The sequence below is a fragment of the Lasioglossum baleicum genome, chromosome 4, assembly GCF_051020765.1.
Source record: "Lasioglossum baleicum chromosome 4, iyLasBale1, whole genome shotgun sequence".
NCBI lineage: Eukaryota > Metazoa > Arthropoda > Insecta > Hymenoptera > Halictidae > Lasioglossum > Lasioglossum baleicum.
Window position 1 is genome coordinate 18,033,296 of NC_134932.1, and position 27,140 is coordinate 18,060,435.

At 35.1% G+C, this 27,140-nt stretch overlaps 3 protein-coding genes and 1 long non-coding RNA gene across 10 annotated transcripts; 2 read left to right on the forward strand and 2 right to left on the reverse strand.

The window, feature by feature from the left end:
* The first annotated feature begins 471 nt into the window (after positions 1-471).
* LOC143208279 (HEAT repeat-containing protein 5B) lies at positions 472-12,990 on the forward strand. Of its 4 annotated transcripts, XM_076422551.1 has the most exons (35): positions 472-821; positions 1,049-1,226; positions 1,368-1,579; positions 1,871-2,018; positions 2,078-2,188; positions 2,270-2,453; positions 2,550-2,710; positions 2,786-3,035; positions 3,110-3,253; positions 3,329-3,579; positions 3,672-3,783; positions 4,288-4,540; positions 4,616-4,725; positions 4,809-4,972; positions 5,183-5,215; positions 5,673-5,747; positions 5,818-6,093; positions 6,176-6,457; positions 7,093-7,282; positions 7,388-7,557; positions 7,641-7,962; positions 8,371-8,637; positions 8,712-8,893; positions 8,975-9,220; positions 9,318-9,537; positions 9,648-9,896; positions 9,971-10,133; positions 10,205-10,320; positions 10,474-10,758; positions 10,842-11,078; positions 11,160-11,311; positions 11,374-11,587; positions 11,688-11,702; positions 11,830-11,975; positions 12,062-12,990. In XM_076422551.1, the coding sequence occupies exons 2-35, from the start codon at positions 1,095-1,097 to the stop codon at positions 12,236-12,238; spliced, it is 6,249 nt and encodes a 2,082-aa protein (XP_076278666.1). In that variant the 5' UTR covers positions 472-821; positions 1,049-1,094; the 3' UTR covers positions 12,239-12,990. The 4 variants fall into 4 exon arrangements, with proteins under 4 accessions (XP_076278666.1, XP_076278667.1, XP_076278668.1 ...); XM_076422552.1 differs by lacking the exon at positions 11,688-11,702; XM_076422553.1 differs by lacking the exon at positions 5,183-5,215.
* LOC143208298 (uncharacterized) lies at positions 9,970-15,571 on the reverse strand. The gene is made up of 2 exons (XR_013008882.1): positions 14,357-15,571; positions 9,970-14,033 (listed from the first exon to the last, which is right to left on the reverse strand). It is a non-coding gene; the product is annotated as an uncharacterized LOC143208298 (long non-coding RNA).
* Positions 14,693-17,939, forward strand: LOC143208291 (prostaglandin reductase 1). 2 transcript variants are annotated; one of them, XM_076422575.1, is made up of 5 exons: positions 14,693-14,953; positions 15,032-15,210; positions 16,557-16,851; positions 16,963-17,239; positions 17,573-17,939. In XM_076422575.1, the coding sequence occupies exons 1-5, from the start codon at positions 14,946-14,948 to the stop codon at positions 17,912-17,914; spliced, it is 1,101 nt and encodes a 366-aa protein (XP_076278690.1). In that variant the 5' UTR covers positions 14,693-14,945; the 3' UTR covers positions 17,915-17,939. The 2 variants fall into 2 exon arrangements, with proteins under 2 accessions (XP_076278690.1, XP_076278691.1); XM_076422576.1 differs by having other exon boundaries at positions 14,699-14,868.
* Positions 17,646-26,343, reverse strand: Rictor (rapamycin-insensitive companion of Tor). 3 transcript variants are annotated; one of them, XM_076422556.1, is made up of 10 exons: positions 25,570-26,343; positions 25,296-25,458; positions 25,173-25,220; positions 24,434-24,590; positions 20,931-24,137; positions 20,345-20,474; positions 19,898-20,265; positions 19,361-19,463; positions 19,180-19,287; positions 17,646-19,091 (listed from the first exon to the last, which is right to left on the reverse strand). In XM_076422556.1, the coding sequence occupies exons 2-10, from the start codon at positions 25,345-25,347 to the stop codon at positions 18,723-18,725; spliced, it is 4,542 nt and encodes a 1,513-aa protein (XP_076278671.1). In that variant the 5' UTR covers positions 25,348-25,458; positions 25,570-26,343; the 3' UTR covers positions 17,646-18,722. The 3 variants fall into 3 exon arrangements, with proteins under 3 accessions (XP_076278671.1, XP_076278670.1, XP_076278672.1); XM_076422555.1 differs by having other exon boundaries at positions 25,533-26,343; XM_076422557.1 differs by lacking the exons at positions 25,296-25,458; positions 25,570-26,343 and having other exon boundaries at positions 25,106-25,218.
* Between the last annotated feature and the right edge of the window lie 797 nt (positions 26,344-27,140).

Sequence of the window (27,140 nt, forward strand, 5' to 3'; positions counted from 1 at the left end):
ATTTGTGAAAATGTGTACGTTCAAAACAACGCTAATCGAGTAATACAAATACAACCATACAAATAACCATACAAATATGGTTAATAATGTCCTTAGTTTGCGATGCATATCAATAAAAAATGTTTGCATCCTACATGTTTCATGACTACAGTTTTGGTCCATTCGTTCTAAAATAAAATCACTTTCATATTTATGTGTAAAATAGAAGGTTCTTCATTACAAACATTCAATTTTGGATTTTATTTTACAAAAAAAATGCATTAATGTATGTAACATATACAAAATTACTTCGATTGTAGCTGATAAATTCGTTGATAATTACTTAATTTAAATATCCACTTTTACTTTGCAAAAAAGATAAGTTATATAGACTCATTTAAATTTTGGCGCGTGTTATATTCGCGCATGCCAAATAAATGAATCTGCGCCATAAAGTACGTGTAATAAAGATGTCACGGGTCGAATAAAATCACAGCGAGCCGGTAGTCTTAGTAATTGACTGTCAATGGCTCTCATCTGAATCAGATGATTGCCGATGTATCCTAACCTAACTCAAATGATAAGATTTGTCAATTATACAGAAAAATCAGATCGTTATTCTAATTACTTGGAACCATCAAAGATTATTAGAAAAGAATGGCAGACCGTTTATGAAGTCATTCGTTTTGTATTGTTTAACTTTGTAACGTGGAACGTAAATAAGTGCAAATATTTCTATAGTTTTGGTGAAATGAAGTGATTTCGTATGGATCCCATAGAAAGGACAAAAAATTATGTTACTTGCCACATATTCATAATTTGCGGATAGTAACGTGAATCTGGTATTTACTCTCTCGATTCTTCTTAAATTTCATAATTATTTTATACCTAAATAATTCGAACTAATAAATTTGCAAATGCAAATAATAAAAATATGTACGTATCAGCTTGTCAATTTATACAGAGTATTTAAAATATACTTGGTCTACAAATTATAGATTATTTTATCAAATCACATTTGATTGCTGATGTCAAACTGTAAATCTATACGACAACAATTTTGTTACAGAGGAACTGTGAAAAAGATAAAGCTGACTAATATTTAATTTATTGAAATGATGATGGAGTTGAGTCATAGCTTAACCCTCAATGAGGATGCCCTTAATCAAATCCCAGAGGCCAAACGACCAGTTTTTATATTTGAATGGTTGCGTTTTTTAGATAAGGTTTTAATAGCTGCACAAAAGGTATCGTATACAAAAATCCATATTTATCCTTCTTTTTAATATTTTGCCAAGAACTAGCCAAAATTTATTTAGCAGCATGGGTGGCCATCACTGAAAACATATTGCAAATAAAAACATCTAACAATACTTTTACATTTTCAGAGTGACATTAAAGGATGTCAACAGAAACTAGTGGAACAGTTAACTAAACATATGCAGGGTGCTCCTGGTCCCCCTACACGTAGACTTATTGCAAGATGTCTTGCCACACTATTCAGTGTTGGCGATACATTTCTGCTTTTTGATACTGTCAATAAATGCAATGATATTCTCAGAAATAAGGATGATTCTCCAAGTTTTCTCCCTACAAAATTGTAAGCAATTTACTTTTTGTTTAACACGTTCCATGCCACGTGTACCACTGATGGTACACATTAAACTTCAGACCACGTGTACTACTAGTGGTACACACTAACATATTTATTTAATACGCTAAAAACTGTACAATATATTCCCACCAAAAGGATGAAGCATTATGAACAATGCAGTATAGAACAAAGCAAATGGTGTGAATGAAAAATCAAGCAAAAATGGCTCAGCACGGAACGTGTTAATAGCATTTTTAAAATATAAGATACATATATGAAACTTTCAATTGCTTGCAGAGCTGCTATATGCTGTGTAGGATGTATGTATGAAAAATTAGGAAGAATGATGGGTAGATCATACGAAGAGACTGTACAAATTCTTATAAAGTCTTTACGCTCTGCGGAATCACAAACACGAATAGAAATCATGCATACTCTTGAAAAGGTAAAATCTTGATTCTATAAAATACCACATTATTCTTACATTTCATACAAATTTAATAGGTTTGTGCTGGCATGGGATCTGCAATTACGAATGTTCATAAAGAAATATATAAGGTCTCTAGACATTATCTTACAGACAGAGTAATGGCTGTACGATGTGCTGCTGCAAAGGTACCGTATTCTTATCATCTTTAATTCTATATATACAGTAGCACGAGCAAAAGTCATTTAAAATATAAATCGTATTTACAGTGTTTGTTGGAAATGTTAAATCATGCTCCGTTTTTATACACCACGGAAATAGAGAGCGTTGCTACTCTCTGTTTCCGAGCATTTGAAGGCTCAAATTATGAAGTGAGATGTGCTGTTGCAAAACTGTTAGGTAGTTTAGTCGCGATGACCCAACTTTCAACTCCAAAGGGGAAAAATCCTTCAGGTATCTTCAATAATCATATTTTAAATTATTAAGTTGTTGCATATTTGTGTGAAATCTCAACAAGAAATATTTACGGTAATTATTGTTTCTGTTTAGTGACGCAAAACAAAAACTATAAACAAATTTCCCTTGATGAGGTATTGAATATTTTAATGGCTGGTTTTTTAAGGGGAGGAGTAGGTTTTTTAAAAGGCACTGGGGAAATAATTAAAGGAAATTCTAGTATTAACAGAGAAGTCCGAGTTGGAGTCACACATGTAAGAAAATATATAAATACAAAAATTATGTTAATTTATATTCTTAGTAATTTGCCTTTTTCTTGAAAACATTAGGCATACGTGGTATTTGTGCAAATGTTGGGAGGATCATGGCTTGAACGTAATGTCGGTGCATTAGTTGCGCATGTTCTTGATCTTGTGACTAACCCGAAAGCCGCTAGTTCACATGTCGATGCTGTATACTCCAGAAAATGTGTCAATTTCATATTACACGGTACTATTGGGAAATTATTAGGTGAAGGAGCCCAAGCTGCTGCTTGCAAGGAAATAGCACATATTATTTTAAAGCAAATGAATTCCATTGGTAAAGTTGATCACACTTATTGTGTCTATATTTTGTTAAATCATATTTATTAACATTTCTGTTGTGATTTCTAGATTTTAGTCCAGAAAATGCTAAAGATTGCAATCAGGAAACATTGTTTAGTCAACACTTGTTAGTCTGTGCATTACAAGAAATGGGTAACTTAATCTTAGGACTGGGCACAACAGCTTGTAATTTGTTGTCTGATCAATCATTGAGTACGTATTTTACTCGTACGTATTCTGTCATGACCTACTACAGGTTTAATACTAACACTTCATATAATATTTTAGATTTAATCGACACGATTATGACTGTTCTGGTTCATCCGTGTCAAGCAGCAAGACTCGCAGCCTCTTGGTGTCTGCGCTGTATTTGTGTGGCTGTTCCAAGTCAGATAACACCTTTGATTGATCGCTGTGTAGAAGGAATCGAAAATATGCGTAGCTCACCAGAAGCAATAGCTGGTTACAGTAGTGCTCTGGCTGCAGTTCTTGGTAGTGTTCGTTTATCACCACTCGGAGTTCCGCACACAAAAGGAAAAGTAAATACATTACATTGATCCGTAAAAGAACTATATAATAAATACATTTATACTATGTTACTATTACCAAACTTACTTGATTTCATGTGCAGATTATTTTCAATACCGCAGAAGAGCTTTTGAGGAGTGCAAGTCAGAACAGTCGTTTATCGCTAAATAGGACACATGCTGGATGGCTTCTAATTGGAGCTATAATGACCCTTGGTAAATAGTAAAGGTGTGCGAGATCCCGAAAATTTCGGGATTCTCGAAAATATTCGAGAACTAGAGATCGTGGACTTTAACGTGTAAATCAAACACGTGTATTCCATCACTGCGTTAACAGTTTCTGGTTCTCGTACACCTCTAGTAAATGCATAGTGATTTAACCCTTTGCACTCCGAATTATTTTTCGATTTTTTTGCCAACATCTACCATTTTAAGTGTTCTATTTGAAATTTACTTCAAAATACAGTTCCTTGATTGCTACTTATTTAGATAATGTTGTTTACTAATTATATTAAATATAGCTGTCAAACTTTGTTGTAATTTATATTTGTTTTTTAGGAAGAACCAAATACATATGAAAACCCGTTTTATTTACATTGTTCCTTCTCTGATGTCGAGTCACACTCGACAAAGGAGTGAAAAGGGTTAAAGTTTCTATCTTATGTACTTATAAACATACAACGCTTTATCACTCTTGAAATGATAATTTTAATTGCACAGGTACAGCAGTAGTGAAAGGCCTATTGCCTAGAATGCTGTTACTATGGAGAAACTCTTTTCCTCGTTCCAATAAAGAACTTGAAAGTGAAAAAGCTAGGGGTGATGCGTTTACTTGGCAAGTAACATTAGAAGGCAGAGCTGGTGCTTTATCGGCGATGCACAGTTTCCTATTGCATTGCCCAGAACTTCTAAATGATGACATTACAAGACGTCTTCTGACACCCATCGAATCTGCATTGGCGATGTTAACAAAGTACGTTAACTGCTGTTTTATTTATTTATAGTAAATATTTCTAAAATAATTTTCTACTGAAAAGTCAAATTTCAGTTTGTCACCTGTATTGAAAAATTATGGACAACAATTGAAAGCTCCAGCTGCTATGGTTCGATTACGTTTATATGAAACGTTATTATTATTACCACCACAAACTTTTGAAGGTAAATATAGAAATACATTAAATTAAAAATTGTTTGCCTTAATGTTCGCATATTACTGTATCAACGTGTAACAAATTGAACAGGTTCTTACACGCATCTTCTGAGAATGTTGGTATCGGAATTTACATTGACTGAAAACCCTGGAAACACAACAACTTCATTGTTACGTGCTGTTTGTCATGCTAACGATTCTGTAATTCTTGGCACGTGGTTGCAGGAAACGGATCATCGTACGATAGAAGACCAAGTAAGTGTTTTAAAGTATAATTTAATAGTTTCTTCATTGATTAAATTAAATCATTCAACATCAGTGTGCTAACTTTACATTATTGGTATTTCCTAACAAAAAGAATGTAACTATATGTAATTAAAGCAGGCGTAATACAAAGAGGGTATGTCAACATGAGATATTTTAAGCTTTTTGTCATTAATGTATATCATTTATGATCGTGTCTAGATGGAACCTAACAGAAGGGCGGATTTGGAACATGTGAGTAATGTTCTATGAAGCCTTTCATTAGCCTGTAATAGCATTGCCACTCATCTATATTCTCTCTTCCACTTTTATGTTTTTTTAAAAATTTTACACTGATCTATGAATATACTTGTGTACCAGCTATTAATAGGTATAGAAACTAGCCAATTCAATTTCTTTTTTAATTTTCTTAAAACCCTCATTACTGTCGACATATGTTATGATCATGTAGCTTTATTTCACTTGAACACATTATACCTTTAATGTATGAGTCACGACACAATCTTGAACGTGTTATGTATTTATTATGTTATGTTTTTCATTTATGTTTTATACATTATACAAATATATTTTTACGTGCGTTTAATATATCAATATAGTACTCTTGATAAATTATATGTATTGTTATGAAACTATCACAACATTTATCTTACAAAACAATACTTTTTCTTATATTTTGCATTTGTTTCAGCTTCAACCGAATAGTGCTGCAGGATCTGGAGCATTGGAACACAATCCATGTTGTCTTTACAGACCGGTACCACAAGTAAATATCCCAACATTTTGTTACAGCTTTATCATGTTACAATATTTCATTTGAATAATGTTGTCCACAGGGTGAAATAATTCCTGGTCCTCTACCTTTGGGAGTAGCTGTTATTGACCTGTCTGTGTCCTTGTTTGGGCAAATTTTCCCACGTGTGGCAAACAAGCATAGATTACAGATGCTAGATCACTTCAGCGAGTGCATAAAGCATACAAAATCTGGTAGACAAGAAGCTATACAGATGAATGTTTTTACGGCTGTATTAAGCGGATTAAAGGGCCTCAATGAAGCAAAAACTGGATTCGGTCAAGAAGATGTAAAAAAGTCTGCCACTAATCTTATAATTGTAAGACTTCATTTAGTGCGTATTGATTTTCAATTATTAATTGCGTCCAAATAGTCTGTATCAATGCTGTACACGTTTGCAGAGTGCTTTAGTAAGCAGTAATTCAATACTGAGATGGGCAGCAGGTGAAGCTGTCGGAAGAATGGCTCAAGTTATCTCGGATCCTAAATTTACAGCGGAATTAGCGCAAACGAGTTTTGATCGTTTGAAATCTGCTCGTGATGTTGCGAGTAGAACCGGTCACTCTTTAGCGTTAGGATGCCTCCATAAATATGTTGGAGGGATGGGATCCAGTCAACATCTCAACACAAGTGTCAGTATTTTACTTGCACTTGCCCAAGATAACTCATCGCCTGTAGTGCAAGTAAGATTACGATTCTAAATACATGTTTTACGCATACATTTACAATATGTACAGATGTGCGAGGACCCGGAAATGTCGGGTTGGGTCGGGTCGAGAATTTTTTTCGGAATTGAGACGGGTTCTCGAAAATTTCGAGATACCCAAGATTATTTGGGATTCCCGAGTATATTCGGGTTCTCTCTCGATTATTCTAGGGAATAATCCCGAAAATATATGGGATTTCCAAGAATATAGTAAAGTCGCGGTCTAGCTCCCTGAGGATCTCCACGATCACTGTCCCTTCGCCTACCCTTCCACTAGGGGGCATCCCTGCGAGGGGTCAAGAAGCTCGAACTGCCGCGCGGTCCGTGTTTACATGCTGTCCTTTTCTACGTTCGACACAGTCATAAAAAAAATAGTTTCCTTACACGATCTCTGTCCCTGCTCGGAACAGACGATGGGAGCTAGATCGCGACTTTACTGTATTAGGAATGCCCGAGCATATTCGGATTCTCGAACATTCTTGGGAACAATCCTGAAAACTTTCGAGAATCCGACTCGACTCGTCTCGATCTGTTTTGACCATTGGGTACCCAACATTTTTTGATTCTCTCGCACTTCTAATAATATGATATAATGATACGTAATCTATTCAGGTATGGGCGTTGCATGCTCTTGCACTGATAGCTGACTCTGGTGGACCAATGTTTCGAGGCTACGTGGAACCTTCACTATCCTTAGCATTAACTCTACTTCTGAATGTTCCTCATTCTTATATTGACGTACATCAATGTATAGGGAAAGTATTATCTGCACTTATTACAACAATAGGACCAGAATTACAAGGTTAGAAGCCTGCGTTACTTTCAGTGAACTTGAACACTTTCATTGCGCGTTAAACAAATACAAATAGTAGAGAACGATTACTTTATCAATTTTAACAATTCTCAGGTAATACGTCAACAATTTGTATGGCACGTTCATCGTTTTTGTGCGCTTGTGCTATCATGCAAGATCATCAAGATCCTCTTGTACAAGCGGAAGCTACTGGATGCCTTCAACAGTTGCATTTGTTTGCACCGAGACACGTTAATTTGTCTTCTCTCGTTCCTACCTTATGTGTAAGAATGATTGTATAACATAAGTACGATAAATATGGCTAGCTGTCGTTTTAATATGACATTCTCTATCGTTTTCTTTACAGCGGACCTTGTCAAGTAATCACTTACTGTTACGCAAAGCCGCCATATCCTGTCTTCGACAGTTAGCTCAACGTGAAGCAAAAGAAGTATGTGAACACGCAATGACGTTGGCTAATGAAAGTCGGGATACTAATGTGGTAGAGGGTCTTGTAATAACAGAAACTGGTCTTCCTGGTGTTCTGTTCAGCATGCTGGATACAGAAACCGATAATAAATTAATTAAGGATATCCATGATACGTTGACTAGTATGTTGCAAATACTGGCAGCAGATAATTTATCGCAATGGTTATCTCTGTGCAAAGATGTTCTTACTATAGCATCAGGTATACCTATGAGTTCATTTGGGTATGCAGGGTGAACCACGAATCGTGACCAGTAGAGATTACTTTGTTATTAGCAGTCCGATCGAAAATGTTTTTATGAGGTATAGCATGGTTTCACAAGAGAGCTCATGATTTTCAAGCTCACCTTCAATTTTTTGCAAATACACCTGCAATTTTTTTACGCCTATTTGTTACAGGATTTCAATGCGAAATCGGTAAGTATCATAACGTAAAAAAATTGCCAAACAAATTTGCTATAATCACGTGAAAGCTCTCTTGAAACTATGCTATACCTGATAAAAACGTTTTCGATTAATAACAGAGTAATTTCTACTGGTCCCAATTCGTGGTTCAACCTGTATAATTAAATAATAAAGAGGATTTATTTATATATTATATTGTACGTAGAAACATGCGGCAATGAAGAAGTCAATACGGTCAATATCGAGGACAGTGCTGCAGACAATGATAACGCAGATGCAGAAGGGGATGACGATCAAGCCGAATTTCATGCAGACGAATCTACAAAACAACGACCAACTGTTACTCCGAGATGGCCAACTAGAGTTTTCGCAGCGCAATGTGTTAGAAGAATTGTAACTGCTTGTGTGAACAACAAACAAGCACACTTCGATCTAGCTTTAGCAAAGGAAATGCAATTGTCTAAAGGAAAAAGTATGACCTCTTTAAAATTGTAGTATCACATCATATCTGTGACATTCTGATGCTTACACTAATTCTGCAATAAGGTGACTTCTTGGTACTGCATCTTTCCGATTTGGTACGAATGGCATTCATGGCAGCGACTAGCGATTGCGATCCTTTGCGACTCGAAGGATTAAAAACCCTCCAAGAGATTATAGATAAGTTTGCAAAAGTTCCTGAACCAGAATTTCCTGGACATTTGTTACTCGAACAGTTCCAAGCACAAGTAATTAGTCTTTGACAAGTATATAAATGATTCGTATTTAAATGGTATCTTATGTTTCTGTTTAATAATTCATTGTTGTAGGTCGGAGCTGCATTGAGGCCTGCATTTTCAACAGAAACAGCATCACATGTCACGGCTGCAGCCTGCCAAGCCTGTAGTGCTTGGATCGGAAGTGGAGTGGCTAGAGATTTAAATGATCTTCGCAGAGTACATCAGCTGCTTGTATCCTCTCTGGAAAAGTTAAGAGAAGGACAAACCCGACCACAACTCTATAATGAAAGTTTGTTAACATTGGAAAGACTAGCAATATTGAAAGCGTGGGCGGAGGTAAAATATAAACAGCTCATAAATTTTTAAAAAATATAAACAGCTCATAAAATTTTTTCAATCATGTTTACCACTTTTACATGAATATCTTATTTAGGTGTATGTCGTTGCTATGATACGTGACGGTGCTGCATTAAACAGTAAAGACACATTTAATCAAAATATAAATCACGTCGATGAAGGAAATGATGAAGATTTTGGAAAGTTCGAATTCCAGACTGAAAGTTTATTGAGTTTAGTACAACCAGAGTTGTTAAGTTTAAGTCAGTATTGGCTAGCTGCTCTAAGAGATCATGCTTTGCTTTCTTTACCACCAGGTATAATTACTTCTGAATACTGAACATATAGATTGTATGATAGTAAAATTGCTGGAATTATGTGTTAATAACAATTATATAAATCAGTAATAAATTTCTCGTATTGTTAGAGTTTTCTAGTCAATTACCACACGATGGAGGTGCTTTTTATACAACAGATACAATGGATTCTGCTCGACCCCATTATGCAGAATCATGGGCACCAATTCTTCACGCTGCAACACTCTGGTTGAATGCAAAAGGTTTTGGATTAGAGGAGACGAATACTGAAGTGCAGACTTCGAATACAGCAAATAATAACAACAATGACGTCGCTACCAAAACTAATACCAATGTTGAACGATTTCATTTATTGTTTGGTAATTATGGTCTAAATATTATGTATATTGTTTTATGTTTATTATGTATATTGTTTATTTGTTTAATGTTCTAGGGATATGTATGGAAGCCCTATGTAGTCCACGATCTTCCGAATCTAGGCAGAACATAGAAACATGCTTGAACGCCTTGTACACTTTATTAGACTCGGCATGGGCCCGTAAAGTGTTAATTACAGATCGCTCCTTACCACTCGAACTATGCAACGTTCTTCATAGGTACGCTCTTGATTAAGATCATTATAAAGACGCGCGAAACAGAATACTTTAATTTGTTCTCTGTATTTTAGAATGCTATTGACGAGAGAAAGTTATGTAATTCAGATGGTAGTAATGGAGGTTTTAAAGCAAGTAATGAAAGCTGCACAAGAAGATCTCGCAGAAAGGAAGAAAAATAAATTGAAAGGTGAGCAACAATGCAAAATAAAAATTGTTCAGACCAATTACAAGAAGCAGAAGACATAAATGCGTAAAATTTGCTGTCTAAAATCATCACTCTTGGTTTTCATCTTAATTCAATTAAAACCATCCCTGATATATATGTGTAATGTTATTATAGAAATTGCGCCTGCACATGAGGAAAGTAATGCAAGTCAAGATGTAGATCTATTGGGAGAAGGTGAAGAAAGTGGCGAACTTATTCCAGGAAAGTCATTGGTATTTGCTATTCTCGAGGTGTGTCTGTGCCTTTTGGTACGTCAAATACCAGCGTTGAACCCTAACCCTGGTGGTACAACAGCAATTTTATCTCAAAAAGGGTACATACCATCCGAAGAAAGTGGAAAGCTCATTGCAGCTGCGCTTAATATAATGGAATCTCTTCCTACCCTCTGTTCTCCTCAAGGTACCCGTTTGTAATGAAAGATAGTCCAAATTTTTAGCTGGATAGAAGAATTTTATATCAATTTGAATTATATTTCTCTTCAGGAGCTATAGCAATTTTGCCGACATTATTGTACCTAGCAACAGGAGTAATAAAAGAAACTGCAATACGTATGGATAATGAATGTAATAAAACGGGATCGGATATACCAGTTCATGCAGCATTGCATTGCTTGAAACACCTTACTACAAATAAATATGCAAAGGATCATAGGAGTCAAGATCAGTGGACAGGTCTTTTGCAGAGTGCTTTGGCTAAAATCATCGATCTCGCGAAAACAGGTACATAACACCCATAATGATTTCTTTCGAATGAATATATAATTTTTTAGAAGTCTATTATAAATCAATACTTTTATATAGGAAATGATGAGATGAAAATGGATGAAGTGTCAATGATATTGGGCATTGCGGTTTTCGTTCTCCATGCTTTACCAGAAGTTGTAAGTGCACCTAACCTGCAGTTTCCATGCATCAATCATTTTAGACATGCATTCCAATCAGAGAATACAATGGTAAGTTATATAATATTTTAGCATGATGTTACAAATTTATACGTGTCCTTCAATGTTTCTAGGTCAGACTAAAATGTGTCCAAACATTGAGAACGATATTTTTACATCCAGAACGTACAATTAGTACACCTTATATTCATGCATTAGCTCCCAGATTAGTGGAGTATTTATATAGCGATAAGAGCAAACAAGTTATAAATGATATCGAATTATCTTTTACATTGGAATGCATCAGCACTGTTGAAGCACTCATAGGACTTGCTGATCTTCCTCACCGTATGTACTCAATTTTGATTAATTTTCTTTTATTGCATTGGTACAATTAGAAATGATATCGAGATCAATTCTAACGAAGATTATTTTACATGCAATTCAGGAGACCTTTTACAAGGTGTGTAAGGAGTAGTTAGCATGTTTAGAAACTAATGCTTTATAATGGCTTCAATCTGTTTAGTATGTAGTTAATCTCTTTACATAATACCAAAAATTAATGCAATCCTTTCTTTGTAAATAATTAGGTATACAGATGCTGACTTTACTTGTGCCAATCTTAATCAATTATTTATTGGAAGGAGATCAACTTCAACATGCTTCTAAATATCAGTTGAATCTTCATCAACAGAGTTTTCAGTGGTTGAATAAAATAGGACCAAAATATCCTCAGGTATGATATTTACACACTACTTAATTAATTACTTTTAAGTGTGATTAGATATATAATAAGTCTTTGAGTGTGTATTTCTATTTCAGGAATTTAAGACATTAATGTCACAGTCTACAGAACTGAAAACGAAATTAGAAAATGCAGTCAGATCTTCTCATCAACAAGCACAAAAGCATACCCGATCTGTAGATCTAGTGAAGCCACAAATTAAGATCTCCACACCATCTATTAAGCTCAAAACAGATTTCTCGAATTTTAATTGAAATTTTCTGTAACTTTATTTAACACATTGTGTACCTGTTTAGATGTTTGTTAACTTATTGCTGTCAATGAAATTTATTTAATAAGCTTCTAATAATTGATATTTATAATATATTGAGTATAATTGATTAACTTTAATTGTTTTGGTTTTTATATATATATATACATATGTATATATATATATACATTAAGGTAACTTTTATACTAGCTAATTTTAATTTAAAAAATTTGATTGTATCTAACTATATTTTTCAAAAGTGAATCAAAAAGAATATTGTACGTGCGGTATACAATGTGTTAACAATAGTGCTAACGATATTGACAAGTACATAGTAATGTATGATTATTGTCGTAATACATTAGTTGAGCTCCATCAATGGATGTCCCTAAAACAGATGTAACTGACTACTGTGTAAGAAGTTATAACATTTCCGTTGTGAAAATTTTTACATTTAAAAAATTCATCACATCAGTTTTGTGTGTTAGTGCTTATTTATTAACGAATATTAACATTTTACTCAACAAATTAGAATAACGTTAAAATCACAAGGTACGAACGGTATTACTAAAATCGGTACATATACATTGAAAACTGTCTTTTTTAAAATTAATTGCATTTATATCTTTCTAAATTAAAAAAATGATTACTTTCTTAGTTTTTAAATTTATTTTTTTAAATTGTATAGAGAAGTATTATATAATATTAAAAAATTGTATATTAAAATTGTACAATTATATTTATATTTATTTAAAACTGTAGTATTATACAACCTTGTAGAAACCATCTAATTATTTTATTAATTTGCCTTTTTATTTATTTATTACTTTCTCTGCAGTACTTGTAGATTGAGTTGACAATTGATTATTACCGGACAAGCGAACAATAAAAATTACATGCTGAATACTAAAAAAGTGCAAACAGTTCATATTCCAATATATATATATAGACGCAATAAAAATATATAAATTATTTTTCATATGTATTAGTAATATAAAAGCGTAGTAGCTTATTAGTAAACTGAAATTTCTGACAACAGTAATCACAATTTAATATTATACGTTTCTTATATAGTATTTAAATATTATTTTTATGCATTTAAAACCTTGATTAGGTATTTATAGATTTAAATACAACAAGGAATGCAATCTGCAGTACAACTTCTTTTAATTATAGAACCAAAATAAATTTTTTTACCTGCTATTTTCTAGGTATGGTGGTTATATACAGGAATATTGAAAAATGTTGTATACTGTAAGATAAATTATTAAAAGGAAAATATATGTCACAAATATAAAATCCACGTAAATGATGTTAAGAAACTATGTATATATACATATGTAATAGAAATGAATTACAGAGCTACAATGATAAAATATAGTATATGTAATATTTCTCTTCCTCCTAATATAATAGAAACTAATAATTAAAATACACGTGCCTTCTTTATTATTGCTAAATTAAACTTTATGCATGTGTGTGTGCAAATATAATAGAAGAAACGTAAGTTTATTAAATTACACGTTTAATTTTTATAAATTATCATGTATTCAGAAATTTTAAAAATTACTTTCAAAATATTTATTTATATATAATAGATACATTTTCATGATAAATATTATAACATTGTACAACATTGAGAAGCTAATATAATAATGTATGTACCATTGTGAAAGTCATTCGTTATATGATAATATTGATAATATATTATCAGCTCCACTCCACCTCCACCATAAATTGATTTATGTATACTATCCGTACAGCCACGGGACAATCCTGTGCAGCACCGATTAAACGAACTGTTTAAAAATTTAACATAACAATTATTTTCTTAGATTGATGTGATCAGAATAGCGAACTTCATAGTTAAATGCACGCCCGTTTTAACAAACATTTAACCCATGATTTATTTTTTAGCATGTACAGAATCTCCCACTTATCAATGATAACACCTGCTATGATAGTACATTTTGTATGTGTATGTATATTACACTTGAAATTGATAATGAATGGTCAACATTCGCAATTATTTATTTTAATAAGTGTTTAGTAATTATTATTAGTGTGGACATGCTAAATATAGTAAAAAATGTAAAAATTAATAAATATATAATAATCATACGTTATTGTATTATATAACGGTGCTGCATATGTTTCATTGTACGCCAGTGAATCATTTAAAACAGTGGTCCTCAACTTCACAGATCGTATCGGTCTCTCGGGATCTTCGTTGGGTCGGCTGACCATAAAACACCAATTATATACGCCTATCTCGAGGCCCAACTGGGCCCAACCTCCGGGCCCACTGATATATATACTATATCAGTATCCGGGCCACACACCGGTATCGGTCCGTGGATCAAATGGTACCGGGCCGTCCAAGGAACATTAAAATACAATTAAATTAAAATTATTAAATCAAAACACACACACGAATCAACGTCCCCCCCCCCCTCTCAGCGGACCGCGGTAAAATTATCAAACGTTGACCGGTCCGCGGCGATAAAAAGGTTGGGGAGCACTGATTTAAAAGAAATAAGAGGGGACGATAATGAAAGGTATATAAGAGACATTACTTCTTACATAGGAGGAATCAGTTTATTAGCGTATACCAGCGTATACATACAGAGCGAGGTATATATGCGTTTACACATATCATTGCTGTATCTCACGGCCAGTCTTTTGGATAAGTTATTTCAATTTAGCGATACATGTTTATGTAAATATATATGATTGAATATATTTTTACCGTGTTATGATTAGTAATTGTACAATATTTAATCAGATCATTTTGCAGTATAAAACTTCAACGGTCAGTTACAACCGTTACGAAATCATTTTGCGAAGTTTACCGAGCACAGTTCAGTACAATGGTGAAGGCAAAAAAGTTTGTGCTAGTGAAACATTTCCAAGGGGAGCCAAAGCCGACGGATCTACAATTAGTGGAAGAAGAACTACCTCCTCTTCAAAATGACGGTAAACAATTTTTTCTACGCATACACGACCAAATATATATGACAATTTAGAAAATTCAAAATAATGTGCACTGTCATTGCCTCTCTGCTGCCACCTGTATAGGAATTGATAGTAATCATGACATGACAAAACTAATTTAATAATTTAATTGCACTCGAGCTGCACCGCTACAGCGCCCGGGCGGTTTATTGCGTCTGATTCAGTCCAATTCAGTCTGATGTCTGATTGCGTATTGCGTCCACTCCAGTCCACTGATGCCAAGGCTGTGGTACTGTGGTACTAAACCATACCCCCACCATAGCCTACTATTGCCCCTACGTTGTTTTCCAACGCGCCCGCGCGCTACACTCACCAGCGTATCACTCTCCTGTATCCGTAGAGGTACGCTGGTGAGTTGGTAGTGTAGCGCGCGGGCGCGTTGGAAAACAACGGAGGGGTAATAGTAGGCTATTGTGGGGGTATGGTTTAGTACCACAGTACCACAGCCTTGGCATCAGTGCTCCAGTCCACTCGGTCCACTGAAGTCCACTTGAGACTTGAGCCTGCTCGAGCCGCTCGAGCGGCGCTGCTACGGCGCACAGTGGGAACTTTCGAACAAACTCGATTCAAAATCAAAGAACTTTCGATAGAAATGAGGTAGAGCGATGAAATTTGGCAGAATATGGGAAAAATAGGGAGATTATGGTACGAACGTTTTTTAACCTTGAGAAAATTCGTTAAACTTTCACAATTTCAAGAAAATGTGGTTTCTCCGTTTCCCAGGAACTCGATATGTCTCGAGTTGCTGGTTCGCCCTTGCGAAAAAGGCCTCGAGCGTAAAGGGATAAGTACTACCATGAGGTATTTTTTCAAATTACGTTAATAATTATAACATTTATCATTTTTGCCACATACGAAATGTTTCAATTGATAATATATGTTATCTTCAATCGATTGCGATCTCGTTTATTGACATTTTCAAACGTTGGAGCGGGAAAATATGTATACATATATTGTAAAGAATACATATTACTTTTTCGTAATGCACCGATTTTAATGAATAATCATTGTTGGTTTATTACAGTTTCATATATTCATGCAATGAATACGTTAATTAGTGAAAACAATAGCAAATCGTCTATAATGCAATTAAGATTTTATGAATAATGTAACATGCAACATTTATTGTTACTTTTTTTTTGCTTATTTTACAGAAACTTAGCTGTTCACAAAACTTGTTGATAACAGCTTTTATATTGTTTTATCAGAAGGATTATATAATCTTAAAAAGCGAATGTTCTTCTTATAATGATACATTTTCATAACAGTAAGACATGGTTTTTAATGTTAAATTATATGTTTTCTAGAATTTCTGGTCGAGGCAGAATTCCTTTCAGTGGATCCTTACATGCGCCCATACACTCTAAGATATCCAACAGGAATTACAATGATTGGTTCACAAGTGGCTAAAATAATAGAGTCTAAGAATTCAGAGTTTCCAGTGGGAAGAAAAATTGTTGGTGACTTGGGATGGAGAACACATACAATTTTGAATCCTCGGAACTTCTCTGATGCAAATGTGACATCACGGAAGCCAATGCTTGTGCCAGACCTTGGGAATCTTTCATCGTCTTTATGTTTAGGAGCTTTAGGAATGCCAGGGTAAACATGATTATAGGTTTCTATGTTTTCACATACTTTTTCATATGCTTTCACATTTTTTCTAACAACGAACAATTGTCGGTCTTAATTGATGTACCATTTCTGTTCTAGAAATACGGCATACTTTGGTTTGTTAGAGATTTGTACACCAAGAAAAGGTGAGACACTTGTTGTAAGTGGAGCTGCAGGAGCTGTTGGGTCCCATGTTGGTCAGATAGGAAAACATGTAGTTGGGATGAATGTTATTGGTATTGCTGGTTCCGACGAAAAATGTAAATGGTTGGTTGATGAGCTTGGCTTTGATCATGCCATTAACTACAAAACTGAGAACGTTAAAACTGCATTGAAAAAAGCAGCACCGAAAGGAGTTGATTGTTACTTTGACAATGTAAGATTGAGGAGTATATAATAGTATACAATACTAATAATTATATATAGACTGCGGATCTGTATGCAAAATAAAAATGTTTTGCATTGATTGTGGGAAGCAGGAATAACATAAAAATTGATTTCATCCCTTAACGATTTTGTTACATTAAAAGCAACATTACAACATTCTTGAATTTTAAAAATATTTTACTGTTTCATATTTCGTCCAACCAATTTGTTCATAAATGCATAAAGATCTGCAGTCTACTAATAATATATATTAATAAATAGGAGTATACAATACTAATAATCTTGAGTAATATAGCTATATCAAATATTGTACTTCTGTCAGGTGGGTGGAGACATTTCCAGCATAGTTATCTATCAAATGAACCCGTACGGCCGTGTTTCCGTATGCGGAAGTATTTCTACTTACAATGAAGATCCTGCGTCATTGCCAAAAACGACTATACTTCAGCCTTCTCTTGTGTTCAACCAGTTAAAAATAGAAGGTTTTATTGTTACGCGTTGGAACAAACGTTGGATGGAAGGTATACTGAAAAATCTTCAATGGATACAGGAAGGGAAAATTAAAACTCGTGAATCTGTCACGAAAGGTTTTGAAAATATGTTTGAAGCATTTTCTGGTATGCTAAAAGGTAAAAATACTGGTAAAGCTATTGTGCAAGTTTAAAGAATAAAATATTTTTTTAGAAGAACTTGCTTCATTCTTAGTGTACTGTTTTGTACACAACTTTTATATGATCTGATTAATCCCCCCCCCCCCTACTGTATTAATAATAATTATATCCACCTAATTTTATCCAAGACTTTCCTATATACACAGAACTCCGTTACATAAATAAATCCAGCCCAATGGGAATTGAAAATATTCTTCAAATGCAATACATGCTTTTGAAGTGTAAGAACCAAAATAATGAATTTGCAAAATAACGTATAGAGTAGAATTATTTTAACGAAACACAGAAATATCCTCCTTTTTATTGTCCATAAGAAATATGTATTCACAACAGATATTTTACAAAATATTCTATGAAATCTGAAACCATTTGTTCTAAATTTTATCAAAATCAATGAACAGATAAACACAGGATTGCTCTTGTAAAAGAATAATTTCTCATAAAATACAATAATTATATTACAAACATGAGAACAATGAAAGGCTACAATTATTATGGATTGTTATTATTTAAGATCATTCGAATATTTGTGAGCATTTATGATGTTTGAATAATAAAATACTTTTAGATATATATAATATTCATCATACGAATATACGTACGTAACACACGTTATGATAACTATCATAGAAATTAGTTAAGGAAAAGGATTTATTGTTCTTTGAATCGTTGGTACTGAGTTAACTACACACATATTACTGTTTTGTTTATTTATGATTCAATTTTGGCAGTGTAACTTATTCCATACTTCGTTATTACTTTAATACAAAATATTTACAATTGCTTGAGAGTCTGTGACTTTTAATCAAGGCTGATGGCACTATTTGTACCTGTTACCTTTAATAATCTATCAGAACTCTTTGATAAACGTAACCTCTCTTCCGGTTTTAAAATTTCTGCTATTAGCTTCTCATCGCTACGTAGTTCGGAATTCCTCAGAACTTCTTGCACTTTATTGCATTGTTGTGTTTTGCAGGAATCGCCTCCTGCCTCTTCGGTAACGACATCCAATTGGGTTACTTCAATCTCAGAAAAAGTAAGTCTTCCATTAATTTTAGTTTCTGAAGGCACAAGGAGCTTAGGTTCGGGTGCCGTGGAAATAGGCGTTTGCGACGGTTTTTCCTCGTTACCATCATTTAATTTCAGGATATTTGATGGTTCTACATATAGCTGCATTATAAAATTAACATTAGAGAAATCTCTTCATTACATGGTACAATTTAAACCATACTTCATGATAAAATATTATTAAACTCACCGCATCAAATGTAGAATCTAGAAACAATTCCTGTAAAAATCGTCGTGCTGGCATTCTGTAAGTACCACTACCTAAACGAGTTGCTACGTCCGAAAACAAACAGGTATCCTGCAAAATGAACAATAATGATATAGTACGATAAGATTTTATACTTGTCTTAAATAAGATTCTATAGACGTACTTGAAATTTTTCCGAGTGCAATTGGCGCAGCCTGAGCAGGGCCTGTAGACTGTGTCGATACCATAGAGGATTCGCTAACCTCTGTGCGTGTCTAAGTATTATCCTAGATAAATGAAGCTACACATTATTAGAATTCATTTTCAAAATGGTCGCTTGTTTCTTCGAGATATATAAATTATTGGAAAATCGACATTTTGTTCCTAGGAAAAATTTCATCAAGTATTTGGTTGCGCCCTCTAGAAATTATAACGGTGTCGCTAGGAACTATACTATAACTTAACCACTGATTTGAATTTGGTTTTGGCACATTTCTATCGCATTTTTATATATTAGAGCTGTCTCTCTTACCACGATCGCTGTTGACGTTTGGATGTTTACAATGGGATAGACAATTATTGTGGCTGTTAATGTTAATATTACTTTTTTAAAGAAACGGACATTAACAGGACTAAAATCTTATTCTACCCACTGTATGACAAAAGTATACTGAATGTTAACTACGGAGCATCTTGTCTAAATATAGCAAAATAATTTTACCTTTGTAATTTAGCATCTTGTTCAGAAATTGGATCCTTGTGGGTACTCTTGCCAAGGCAGCATACTAAACATATACGACAATGGTCCGCATCTGCATCATATTCTGAACAGGATTCTTCATCTACTTCAGTCGTTTCTATATCGGATTTAGGTATATCATCGGTTATAGACAGAATCGATGGCTGTGGTGGTTCCGGAAATATAGTTATAAGTCTCCTTGGAAGAGCAATACCCATGTAAAATAAATTATCGTTACTATCTTCAGGAGGTGAGGGTGTTGGAGTGTATACATGTTCCGCAATCCAGCTGCGAGACGAATCAAATTCTAGTAAACTTTGTAATGAAAGGCGGCCATCTAAACTGTACATCTGAAACAAAATACAAGATAACTTTTCAATCTCATATCTTCCCTTCAACGTAATATCTTTCGCCAAATGTACTGCTTGCCTCTAAGCTACTTTGAGAATAACTCGGTCTACGATGGCGCTGCATGCTACGGAGTTTTGCATATCCCTCAGCATCTTGTTGGCTTAATCTTTGAATACTAGAAACAGGACTGGGTGTTTCTCCTCTTTCCCTGCAAAAATATAGTATTGGATGAAAAACATAGCGTGTGTATTAATCAGGAAGTTTTATCGCTAGATTTCAAGAAACAGTAGATCTATCCTACGACTTAGAGACAATAGGAAAACCAAAAGAATACTGGTGTTATTTCGGTTTCGGAACAGCCTTATTAGTGCAGTATCGGTATCAACATCGTACCGGTTTAAGTCCCTGCTATTAAGGGGGTAGACTCGTGTTTCTAGGATTGCGCCTCGTAAACGTAAAAATAGGACTTTTCAGGGCGATCGTGGCCTAGATTGATCTTTTATCTAGCGCTTTTGACTACTGAAAAACCCCATCTTTGCACTATCGAGAAATGAGAAGGCGCATCCCGCACCCTTGCAATCATGGAAACGAGTCTACTTCCTTAATACTAAATCCTCTTTTAGTGATTTATTGTGAATCAGAATAAATCCAGAATGAAGCTTACGGTAGAGCATATCGCCTTGCTTCAAGATCTGTGGCTGCACTCTCAGATCGATTCCTAGTTCTTCGCGCCGCTGGTTCAGGTAGTTCTGGTTTGCCATCGCTAAGACTTCTATGGTGGCGTTGTATCAGAATAGGACTCGGGGCTGGATATTTGCTTGTAGGAGGCACAACAGGCCAGTGGTCTCCACGTCTGTGTCTAACACACGGCCATTCAAAGGAGGTCAAAGCATCAGCGCCCGTGCGAGTAGTTCCGATGAGACTAAGAGCGTACATAGCTGTCGCTCGTACCGCATAATATAAACAGGTTTCTGCAATGTTCGTTATCAATTCTATAGTTCCCAAATGATTCAACTGTTCCACACCTGCAACTGACGTTCCTACGTGGCCAAGCACCCACAACGCGGACTTCACTCTTAAAATCTTCTTATTTAAACTAACATTTTGCTCGTCACGGGATTTAGTTTCCAATCTCCAGCTCCTTTCTGTAGCATTACGCCTTGAATCGTCCAAACTTGTTTTACGACGAACTTCCACCAAAGGATCGACTTTTTGAGGACTATACATGTCTGTTGTTTCCGCGACTTCAGAGTCCATTATTGTTTCCAATCTATTCGATTCTACTGTCTCGTCTGTACTAGATTCTTCCGACATAATGCAAACGTCATCGCTGATGGAACAATTGGTTTTCGTGCATCTCGAGTTCGATTCCGAGTCTGTACTACCCACTTCCATCCTGAACCGTTGTACCACTCGAGCAAAGCGTTGTATTACATTTCGTCGTAACAGTAACTGCATGCCTAGATCATGCTGTGCCAATTGTCCTACCAAGTGTGGTAAAATGAAAATATCATGTGGCGTCATGGGAACATTGGTCGTTCTTCTGTGATAACTTCCAGTTTCATCTCTTTGACGGCGCGTTAAACAATCGTGGATTTCTCCTTCTATTAAGCCAACATATCTCTCTGCGAAACCATTGGGACAAATCCATTTTTCTAATTCTTCGACGGGAGAGGAGAGTGTTGTGAAGCCTTGGTGGAGAGAGTAAAGTCGAATTTTTAACAAGTAACCTTTGTCACCTAACTCTTCAAGCCATTTACCCCAATCTCGAGATTGACCTTCTTGCTGCAACAGAGTTTCTAAATATTCTGGCTCTTCGCAAGCTTCGTGTAATGCCTCTAAAGCAGTTAATGCTACAGTTTTACTGGAGTCAGACAGCCTAGCTGTTAGCAATGCTATTGCCCATTTATAGGCATCGGACATTCTGGCTCTGAGTATCAATCGAAGGAACTGTGTAGCGTATAGTCTTGTACCTTCCGATGTCGCTCCAGTAATAATTTTAGTCATTACTTTTCTATTAGGTCCGTCTCTGGAATAGTCTAAGCTCGAAACTATAAGTTTAACGTAACAGTCATGATTAGTGGCTAAAGCTAAGTTTTGCAACTTTTCCAATAAATTAAATCCATTCAAAATGACAGTCCCTTTCGCCGATTGACTTAATTGTCCGAGAAATAGAAAATACTTCTGACAACAAGTGGTAGACATATGTCGAGGTGAAAATAGACACTCGTGAGCAGATTGAGCTGTCCGTAAACAGGTGATTTGCTCAGCTATATCTCCGATCAACTCGCTCAATAATTTCGAACCTTCCGGTTCATGTAACTCTAATAAACAGTTCAATAATTCACAACCAGCTAATGTTGCTTCTCGTGCTAAATTGGCATTTGTTGCTAACTCTATCCTACTATATCCATTTGAACACGGTTTAAAGTAACGCACAAGCCTCTTCATGAACAGTCTGTGATCGGAATCATGAAGAGTTCGCATGATATCTTCTCGTGAGCGTAATATAGATCGCACCACTGGCCAGTTCCATGCAAGCGCGTCTTTCGAGCTGAGTACTTGAGCATCCTTTAAAAGAGGCGTAGTTGGCGATTCTCTGCGCAGCCAGTGTCTACTGAAAGTTCGTTGACGTCTTGGTAAGATCGGTTTCAACCATGTACCCGCTTGCAAAATTTTATCAAGAAATAAACTAGCTGGAGCCGGTCTTCGACGCATCATTGTATGCATTCGTTCCAGAATAGTCACAGCTGCTAATGCTTGATGCTTTCCAGCACTCGCATGTTCTAATAAATTCGGCAACGGTGGCGTGAGATCACATACTTCAGATGGCAGTAAAGAATGTGCGAGGTGCAGTAACGCACCTAAGAGAACAGCAGCACGCACGGAAATAAAAGTGTCGGTAGAGACAATAGTCTCTGCGAGGGCATGATGTAAACCGCATTCCAATAAAGCGTAGACCAACAATGCTAAATGAATTTCAGTTATGTTCGGACAGCGTGATGATAAAGATGGTAAAATATATTTTCCCTCGGCAGCGACAAAACCTTCTGATAATTTCCACGAATCGCGTGTTCTGCTGGGATCTACTGCAGCAAGAGCAACGTCAGGCTCGTCCGTCCATGTGGGTAATGGTAGATCCAACAATTCGTAAAGTAATTCTAATACAGCACCTCTTACTTCAAGTTGTTCAACATACAATATATCTGCTATAGCTTTCAGACCCGAATTGTCGTCTGGTCGACAGAAATGTAGAACACCGGAGTAAGATCTTAGTATACTTAATAATGCTAATTTACTTGCTGCGAATCTTTCTCGTTCTTCTTTTGTTCCATCTATGTTCAACGAATGTAACTCGCAATACGGAGCGGCGAAACATAGAAGAGAAACGCTGCTTCTAGTTTCTGGAGTATTTAATAATTTTAATAAAACTCCTACAACAGATTCAATTATAGCAGGACTCTGTCCAGTCATGGCAGCTCTTCCAAGAGCACCGATTCCTCCACAACTGATTAATAAACTTGAATTTAAAACTCCCAACTCGCATAAAGTTGCCAAGAATGCTCGAAATGCTCCATCTTTTTCTTCGATCCCTCCATTTATCAGGCTGATTAAAGATCTTGCTAAAATAGGACTAAAATGTTTTGGAGCTAATACTAGAATTCGTCTAACCAGTCTAAGAGCTTGCAGCCCCTCCATTTCGTTTCGTAACATCCATACCATATTAACATCCATACTGCGAGCCACAAAGTATGGGTACTGCAATTTGTTAATTGCAATAACATCTTGCTCTTTCTTGAGCATATATCGAACTGCTCGCAATGCAGCAGCACGAACTTCTGTTGCTTCATGGACAAGGCCCACACGGAGACTATAACATTAATACACAATATAATAGAAACTAATAATAATCTTATATTATATGTAATAAATATATAGACTGCGGATGTTTATGCATTTTCCAATTTTTCTAGACGAATTTTAAGGAAGTGGAATCAAATAAAATCTTGTTTTCAGTGGTAGTAGTCTTTTTTTTGTAGATCTGAATTAAATAAAAATCGTACTAAACTCTGTGAAATTTTATATTCAAGCATTTTTTGAAAATTTTCAAGAGCCATAAATGCATAAAGATCCGCGGTCTAGTAATAAATATTCTTGAGTTCATACCAGCAGAAGACATCGTCAATAGAATATCCATAATCCGGTGAATCATTTTCACTAATCAGTTTAACAATTGCATTGAGATACGCTAATTTCTTTATGCTTGGAATATTGGTACGTTGACAGAGATTGGTTAGAACTTCTTTCACATTCTCCTTTAGTTCTATAAAGTAAATTTATGTTTTTATTACTATCATACTTAAAATCTTCTATATCAACACATTATGTACCAGTGATTATTCCATAATTGTTGAATATGTATGGTCCATGGCTGAGGATTTTTTTAAAAAATCCTTCAACGGCAACTTTAATTGTAAACCAACAATTCACCCTCAATAACAAAATCTAATAATTTTCTATGGGATTCTTGTGTAAAAGAAGATTTTTAAGCTTCCATTTGGTACAGCACAATTATTGAAAAGCCTATTAATAGGCTACTGGTAGATAAAGTGTTAACATTGCAAACATATACATAAGCAGATCCTCTTAAAATATAAAAGAAAAACGATTCTGTTTACAAAATGCAAAATCAATGTTGCAAAACGTATAAACATTGACAGGAAGAAAATAATTTTTGATGTCCCTTGAATCTCTTTGATTTAATTTAAATTTGTTTAACCATATTTTGAAGATATTGTACAAGTTCTAGATAAATCATATACGTAATAATAGAATTACCTGTGCGAGATGTCTTATCAAACTACTATGGATAGAAAGGTAGCAGGTTACAGGTTAAGTTACTAACCTCTTGACAGATCAAGTTGCACGCAGCTGTCTTCATTGTTTGGACGGCCTGTAAAAAGAACACGTGAATAGAAAACAAGCGTATCGTCGAAATAAAGAATTTGTCAACCGATATTTAACGTACGATGGCTCATACGAAGGTTTCTACCCCAAATCTTCCAATTAGGAAATGCCATTTCTTTACCGGCTGCTACCCACGATCACAGTCAACACTTTTTGTCCGATTGTTATTAAGGGTCTTTTGCGTGGTATATGACATTCTCATTGTCAACCCGAACCTCGAAGCACTATAAATGCACTACTGATATATCAAGTGTAACACGAGTAAAGTGTTGTATGAGGACGTTACAACACAACGTACCGCACTCTTCGGTGCTCTTCGGGAAATTTGTAGGTACCTGAGAAAGTTGTAGAAGTCACGATAGACACGTGATCGAAGGTTGAATGCGCTTTCTGGTGTTTCTAATTTCGCGTAAAAACTTTCGAACCTTTGCCATTACTATTCAGTTTTCGTAACATGTAAAAGACTATTTAGACGGAAAACTTTAAACATCAAATTCGGCGTATTGCCGAAAAATACAACGTATTTACTCTTTCGTGGAAATACTAACGAAATACGCTGTTTGACAAACTTCACTGGTTTCGAATATTTCATTTTAAAAAGATTTATATTGCGATCCACTAAACGACACTTTACCGTTATATCTTGTACCAGTTGTACATGAAAATGTACTTCACGTCAATCAATTTACAGTTCACCAGTTTTTGTATGACAAAGCATTTTCAAAAAATGAAGTATACACGGTTTTTTTTTAAATAACATAGCATATGTTAAGATTTAAACGTTTATTTAAAATGTAACAAAGAGTTAATATCTCCGTTTTTGTTTTAAAAGTATAATTACTTATATATTTTACGGTAAATTCAATGCGCGTTCATTTTATTCGCGCCATAACCTAACCAATTATTTCTTTATATTAAATAGATGATTACAACATATATATGTTTCTTTGGTCGAAATAAATGCTATTTAAACGCAATATTTACGATGTAATTGGTTATGTAAAAGTACACTTTCATAGAATGGAATAAGAAAAAAAACATATCTGCAGAATTTCGCACATCATTATACATTCTGTTTGCTCTATATAAATACGTATTTATGTATTTTGCACTATAAAGAGTGTTATAATCTTACATAGAGGGATAATAAAATAATTGTACAACTCATTTCGCCAATCTCAGAATTCATTTGAAATGGGAATGTTTTAATGATACTGTTAAATAATTGTAGGCCTTTTGTAAGCAAAACAGAAGTAAATAATGCTCGACGACACCATGTCGTCGTCGTACGCTTGTATACGTCAATACGTCCAATAAATGAATGTCTATTGATGTCTATCGTCTATCTATAATCTATAATCTATAAATACAGAACAGTAACAAAACAGTGCAAAACAGTTTTTCTCTCTGTCTTGTTTCATTACCATACTACGATCTTAAAAGTCCCTAGATCAGTACGTCCTGGTCAGTCCTGGTACGTCCAACAGATACGACCAATACGACCAGTCTCTGATCATCTCCAATCATCTCCAATCATCTCTCATCTCTGATACGACTGGATACGACATTCACAGAGAGGTGCAGAGAGGAAATCAGAGGAAATTCCGTACCATTTTTAGTCTGCAGATTTAGGGGAATGCATTTTTCCTATGTACATAAATAAAAGCAGAGATATTCTCTCTGGTAGAAGAAACGTGAAATAGTCGCGCGGTATCGGTCTATTTGGCAATACCGAAATTAGCCGAAATCCACTCGGGACTCGGGACACTGGGGACCGGGACCAGTGTCGCCAGATGACACTGATATATTGTATACTAATCATTGCCAGATGAGGATGAGGGCAGTGTTCCCAGACGGGTCACCTCTTTTTGCGCATGCGCGGCGATTTTAGCCTCAGTAAAGTACG

Coding starts and splice junctions, on each gene's coding strand:
- LOC143208279 (XM_076422551.1), top strand. CDS start 1,095: ATGATGATGGAGTTGAGTCATAGCTTAACCCTCAATGAGGATGCCCTT. Junction 5,216..5,672: donor GAAGGGCGGATTTGGAACAT/GTGAGTAATGTT, acceptor CATTTGTTTCAG/CTTCAACCGAATAGTGCTGC. Junction 6,094..6,175: donor CTGCCACTAATCTTATAATT/GTAAGACTTCAT, acceptor ACACGTTTGCAG/AGTGCTTTAGTAAGCAGTAA.
- LOC143208291 (XM_076422575.1), top strand. Junction 16,852..16,962: donor GGAGCTTTAGGAATGCCAGG/GTAAACATGATT, acceptor TTTCTGTTCTAG/AAATACGGCATACTTTGGTT. Junction 17,240..17,572: donor TTGATTGTTACTTTGACAAT/GTAAGATTGAGG, acceptor TACTTCTGTCAG/GTGGGTGGAGACATTTCCAG.
- Rictor (XM_076422556.1), bottom strand. CDS start 25,347: ATGGCATTTCCTAATTGGAAGATTTGGGGTAGAAACCTTCGTATGAGC. Junction 25,221..25,295: donor AAACCTTCGTATGAGCCATC/GTACGTTAAATA, acceptor TTCTTTTTACAG/GCCGTCCAAACAATGAAGAC. Junction 24,138..24,433: donor ATTGACGATGTCTTCTGCTG/GTATGAACTCAA, acceptor TTAATGTTATAG/TCTCCGTGTGGGCCTTGTCC.